This window comes from Bidens hawaiensis, unplaced genomic scaffold (assembly GCF_021521415.1).
Source record: "Bidens hawaiensis isolate Kalapana, Puna unplaced genomic scaffold, B.hawaiensis_p1.1 tig00079449_1, whole genome shotgun sequence".
Taxonomy (NCBI): Eukaryota; Viridiplantae; Streptophyta; class Magnoliopsida; order Asterales; family Asteraceae; genus Bidens; species Bidens hawaiensis.
Genome location: NW_027503584.1, coordinates 1 through 6,513, shown reverse-complemented (window position 1 = coordinate 6,513; position 6,513 = coordinate 1). Strand labels below are relative to the sequence as shown.

The 6,513-nt window shown below is 38.1% G+C and overlaps 1 protein-coding gene across 1 annotated transcript; it reads left to right on the top strand.

Annotated features, from left to right (window-relative positions):
• Positions 1–1,960: 1,960 nt before the first annotated feature.
• LOC143607099 (F-box/FBD/LRR-repeat protein At1g13570-like) lies at positions 1,961–5,845 on the top strand. Its single transcript, XM_077082667.1, has 6 exons — positions 1,961–2,334; positions 2,426–2,513; positions 2,571–2,687; positions 2,799–2,957; positions 3,156–3,324; positions 5,721–5,845. Exons 1-6 carry the CDS (start codon positions 1,961–1,963, stop codon positions 5,843–5,845), a joined length of 1,032 nt encoding a protein of 343 aa, XP_076938782.1.
• Positions 5,846–6,513: the final 668 nt, after the last annotated feature.

Here is a 6,513-nt window from a genome sequence, read left to right as displayed (position 1 = left end):
TAAGTTTTTTTATCTACATGTTAACATAAAATTTTTATACATGACTGATACCAACTCATATAATTTTCAATTTAACACAAACTGACCCATTAGAAATATTTTTAGGTCAAGCTTGCCACCTCTACTTAAAAATTCCATTTTCATCTTCTTCTTTTTTTTTTGCAGTGTCTATAAAGAATTGAAAATAAAACGACTATAACTGAACTGAATAGAAAATAATTGAAAAACTGAAAACGGGCAGAATTGTATAATTCATAAAACCGATGACTTCGGTTTCGATTTCAGTTTTGCCTAATAACCGAACTACTACGAGTTGGTCATTTGAATAGGGATGAGCTCGGGATGGTACTTGTACTTATCCCGAAAATTCGAAATATTTGGTACGGGTACCGAAATGTTCGGTATTTTGCATGAAATACCGGTATGGTACCGAACCGTAGCGATACCAAAAACTAAAAACTTGGTATCGATTCGGTACTAACGGTACCTAATTTAATTCCGGTACCGAAAATGCTCATCAGTTTTGAAGCACAAATGGGTCCTAGTTTGACCAAAGTTCAAAAAGGCAAAACCTAATAGATTTTAACTGGGCCAAGAGCAAACCCTCAATCGATCGACTCAAGCTATTGCATTCTGTGATTACTGTTAATGTTTTGTAACTTGCATCTAGTTTAATTTGTCTCATGATCCTCAATTTCGTTACGTACACCCAATGTTTAATTTGCTTCTAGTTTAGTGTTTTTTAGTTCGGTTTTGTAAATCTTTAAATTTTTAATTTTAGTGTTAGTTTAATTGTCTCATGATCCTCAATTTTAGTACTCAACGTTGAGCACCGTATTCAAGCTTATAGATATAAAAGAAAAATTCTTTTACTAGGTTTTGTAAGTCTTAGATAGCGTTTGGTATGTAGTAATGACAGAGGGAATGGAATGATTCATTACGTGAGAATGAAGAAAGTGGTGTTTGGTTAGTCAATGAATGGAATCATCTATTACACATGGAATCTCATTCCTTCCCATCCCCTTCTATTTTTTTTCATTTCATTCCTCCTTCACTCTACTTTCTCAACACCACCACCACCTAACCACCACCACCACCACTACCATCGCCACCACCACCATAGCCACCACCACCACCTGAGGCATCGTCACCGTCGCCACCACCTCCGCCGCCACCACCTCCGCCGCCACCTTACCACCAGTGTTACCACCGCCACCTGACCATAACTGCCACCACCACCGTCTAACAACCATCACCACTACCATCGCCACCATCACCACCACCACTACCATAGCCATCACCTGACCATCACAGTCACCGTCGCCACCACCTTCGTCACCACCACCACCTTACCACCAGCGCTACCACCGCCACTTGACCATAACCGCCACCACCACTGTCGGCGCCACCGCCATCACTACCAATGCTACTACCGCCACCCCCCACCACCACAACCACCCCGCCTAACTGCCACCACCATCGTTTTCGTCGCCGGAGCTACCACCACCATCGATATTTCAGTTTTTTTTTTTTGTAAAAAAAATATATTTTGGAATAGGAATATATTTATTATTTCTATTTTATTCATACAGTTTTTTTGGATACCAAACAACATAAAGTAATTATTCATTATATTACCATAGGTTAACCAAACAAGACAAAGGAATGGTAATGATCCATTTCATTCCCTTGTTCATTCCATTCCTTCTCTCATTCCATTCTCTCTTCATTCCATTACTTCCAAACAAACATACCCTTAGTGTAATTGTTTTCTAGAGTAAACTCATTCCCTGTATGTTCGTTGACATCATTCGTTGTTTATAAGCTCAATTGTTCATATCCTATGCATTAAATCACTAAATTGACATTTACCGCCCATTTCCAACTTATGCCCAAACCCGTTCTGACCCAAACCAAATGACCACTTTTTTGCAGCATTGATCCGACAAAACAAATTGAGATGAAAGCTCAACGCTTATCTGTGGATATAATCACCACACTTCCTCAAACCAAGATAGAAACCATCCTATGCCTTTTACCAATTGATGAGGCGGCAAGGACAAGCATCCTCTCGAGGAAACGGAGGTACAAATGGACCAAAATTCCTAAACTTGTGTTTTCAAACACAACTGGAATGCGACCATTGAAGACAAGTGAGCTTTTACGTGCTACACACCATGACCAAATACACGAGTTCACTCTTTCCGTAAATGAATCTTACCTTTTTCCAAAAGCTGATTACCTCCGTTGTGAACTTGATGGAATAATATTTCATTTGTCGAGGAATCATACTGTCAAGAAATTATCCCTTATGCTTGTTAGATCTAATAGTGTGTATTTCCCTTTTCTCGTTTCATCACTTAACGGAACTATATCTCCAATGGCGTAAATTTAGTCTTCAACCTATATTAAATGGATTTGGTAGCCTTACAACCTTATCCTTGAATCATGTATGGATGTCCAAAAACACACTTCTACATCTTTTATCTAATTGTCCATCACTTAAGAGCGTGGTAAGTAACTTCTTACTCATTCTCTTCGGATTTCGAAACTTATCTGAATATAGTAAGTTGTTGCAGCTAATTTTCACACATGAGTCTATCGTGGATGATAAATCCACCATGGTTGAGTTGTTCAAGTGTTTACCTGTGATTGAACATTTGACTCTTTGGAGTGGTACCATTCGGGTACTATTTATCCACCTTTAATATAACTGATATATATATATATATATATATATATATATATATTGATAACTTTGCATGTTGATAATTGTTTTGGTTTATATATGGTTCAAGTGGTTTGTTCCGGATTTTGTTCCAAAGGAGCTTCCAACCTCACTAATCCACCTCAAATTATTTCGTTTGGAAGAAATATCTTTTATTAGTGGCTATGAACAGACTTTTCTTACAGTTTTGATCAAAAACTCTCCTAACTTGAAGAAAATTGAGCTAAAGGTATATGATATAGCCCTGGCGTAACTTATAAATCAAACCCAAGAACCAACCCGAATTACTTTGGTTTGGATTCGGGTACGTATTTTCTCGGGTTGGGTTTCAGGTAAAAGTGATGGCTCTAATCCTGGTTGCATCCTTTGTGTTTTTATTCTCATGCCAAAATACACTGACACAAAAGATAACGACACTTCTTTGCAGATTATGCAAAATGATTATCTTCTTGGAATGTTACACCACGATCAATATCATTCAAATGTATGGTTAGAGCATCTGTCAGGTGTTTGGTTGGAGCATCTGAATGACTTGAAAATTGAAAATTTTAAGAATTTGATACCTGAGTTGAAGTTTGTGAAGTTTATCTTGGCAAGTGTAAGGCCCCGTTACCTGTAGCCCTACTTTCGTGTTGGGTTTACTCATAAACGCAGTTCTAAATATCGGAGTTAATTAAAACATTCGCGGAACATTAAAAACATTCAAACCATTACATTCCATAACCATAATTCTTGTCTTATCGAGCATTCATAGTCATTTAAAAACAAAACATAGTCTTTTAAAATAAAACATCATAGCAAAATCTTCAGATGCCAGCTTCGTCCAACTCTGCCATGTGTCCTCCTCAAGCTACCTGCCTCATTCTACTCACCTGCGTGCATACTAAAAGTCAGCTACGCTGAGTGAGTTCTAGTTAATCACATACTCATACAATACCTTCTTACATTTCATACTTAACCTCTTACTTTCTTTCATACTCACATAAGTGCATATACTTTCATTCTTACCTTCATACTTTCTTTACATACATAATCATACGTTTTAAAGAACCTTTCGCCCTATAACCTCACAGATATTATAAGGGTCTGGTCCCTGACATCACAGATATTATAAGGGTCTGGTCCCTAACATCACAGATATTATTAGGGTCTGGTCCCTAACATCACAGATATTATAAGGGTCTGGTCCCTAACATTACAGATATTATAAGGGTCTGGTCCCTAACATCACAGATATTATAAGGGTCTGGTCCCTAACATCACAGATATTATAAGGGTCTGGTCCCTAACATCACAGATATTATTAGGGTCTGGTCCCTAACATCACAGATATTATAAGGGTCTGGTCCCTAACATCACAGATATTATTAGGGTCTGGTCCCTAACATCACAGATATTATAAGGGTCTGGTCCCTAACATCACAGATATTATTAGGGTCTGGTCCCTCTTCGTTACCATACAACCATGCCTTTCCTTCGTTTGTTAACTTTATCGCATTCATACATATAAGCAAATACATTATACTTACCTTATACGTAACACTACAACCTGACAGTACGTGCAATATCCGAAGATCGTTCACGTACTAACAAGCAATCATTCATACATTTCACATCATTCATACAAGGCATACACTTACCACTTAAGGTAAGTGTATTAACTATCACATCGAGTATGCACACAGCCCCGAAAACATAACAAGGAAGTGGGGCTAGAAACTCACCTGAATCCTGTTACGCTCTCCGTTAATCGTTATTCCCTTCTTGAGCTGTGCACGGCTAACTGTATAATATTTACATGTATCAATTAACTAATACTACTCATGTTGTATTTCTATCTTTATATAACCCACAACGAACGGGGGTCCGGGGGCAGCGCCCCTGGCAGCGGGGTCTAGGGGCGGCAACCCCTAGCAGGGTCCAAGGGGCAGAGCCCCTGGCTGGGGTCGAGCTGGGTTAGCAAACATTTTATTTCCATTAACTGTCTTAACACATTTTTCATTAGGTTTTTAATTTATTTTCCAATTTACTAACTCCAGCAAACTTATCATTAAGCGAACTTAACAATAAGCGAACTTAACATTAAGCGAAATTACTGTAAGCGAACTTAGTGTTAAGAGAACTTAACATTAAGCGAACTTAGTGTTAAGCGAACTTAACATTAAGCGAACTTAACACCAGGCGAAGTTATGGCTTAGCGAACTTATACTAGGCGAAGTTCACAGTAGGCGAACTTGCAGATAGGCGAAGTTCACAGTAGGCGAACTTGCCTTCAGCGAAGTTATCCAGTGACGGCCACTGGTTTGGTTTAACTCCGCTAATCGGCTACATTTCAACGTATAAACCTTTTTACCATTCTCGTAATCGATCCCACGGCCAACTTTGGATAAGACTTGACCCGGACAAGCGTAAAGTTTGGACCTTTAGGCTTAAAACGTTCAATAAGGTTTTCTTTAACGGGCCGCTCATAATCGCAGATTCGTTAGGTTCATTTTAACATCAAGTTTGCCACTTTAATACTAGTTTAGGCCCGATCTACTTTGGGTTTAAGTCTCAAGACTAACCGTTCATGAAAACGTAAACTTTAACATGGAGAACATACCTTTAACGCGTTTGAAGGTTACGGTATAGCTTGGTTACGAAAGTTAGGCCTCGAATCTATCTTGTATCACGAGAATATATCCAGAATCGATGCTTGTGTGGCTCGGATCTCACCTTCACTCTCGGCCGAAGGTTTATGGTGTAGGGGTGTGTGTGTTTTTTAATGTGTAGGGATTTGGATGGAAGAATGAAGATTTAGGGTTTAAGGATGGTTTAAGGAGTATTTATACCCCTTAAAGCCCATGGACCTAAGGCTCATTACCCTTAATCCATCTCAATTAAATCCAAGTCCATGATCATTTCTTGTTTAATATTAGCTAATATTATTAAATGCCCGATCATTCAACGAAATCTTTCTTTATTCAATATTATAAAATTTAGGATGTTACAGCAAGGTCACCGAAGCTGAAAAAGGTGAGCATAACAAGCAAGGTTAAGAAGGATCAAGAGTCAGAGATGTTAAAAACTCTCTTGCACGCCCCATGCGCATCTGCGGTAGTGATCGATGTTGTTTAGATCACTCAAGTTTCTGCAGAAAAAGGTCAAGATTTATGATCGTAATCTATAGTTTTTGTATTGCTACTTGTTTTTCTTAATAAATCTAGTCGTTGCAATCTTGACCCAGCTATTAAACTTTGGCTGTTCTGGACTTCAAATATAAATTTATGGATTGTTATGCGTTATCTTTAGTGCTTGAGCGGTCAGATTTAGAAGTAGGAAAAGGGTAAGTGATCCAGGAAAGGGAAACCAAGCGAGCTAGGATGGGCGACCGAAAAGGTGTGGGTTGTTTTCATCTGTGACCTAATACGCATTTGAAACTGCCAACTTTTGCAACCTAATAATCTCCCCGAAGACTCTCTGTTTGGGTGGAGGAATGTTATTAAAGATCTTTATCATTGCCCTCCTCAAATGAACCAAATAATGGCTAAGAAAATATTTGAATAGTCATATTGGTTTATCATTTAGTATTTTACAATACCAAAAAGTTGATTGTTGTTGAACTACATAGCATAAGATAGTTAGGCGGTGTTTAATTTTTAGTTTGGTATCAATGTAGTTTATAGCCATGTGAATGAGTATGATTACTTAATTAATGTTTGGTTGGTTTATGTATAAAGTTTGAAACTTAAAGATAGTCCCATAACTGGTGTTTGGTATGCTACTTTTTGGTTATGAAATCTAGA

Coding starts and splice junctions, on each gene's coding strand:
- LOC143607099 (XM_077082667.1), top strand. CDS start 1,961: ATGAAAGCTCAACGCTTATCTGTGGATATAATCACCACACTTCCTCAA. Junction 2,335..2,425: donor CTTGTTAGATCTAATAGTGT/GTATTTCCCTTT, acceptor TGGATTTGGTAG/CCTTACAACCTTATCCTTGA. Junction 3,325..5,720: donor TGTGAAGTTTATCTTGGCAA/GTGTAAGGCCCC, acceptor AGGATGTTACAG/CAAGGTCACCGAAGCTGAAA.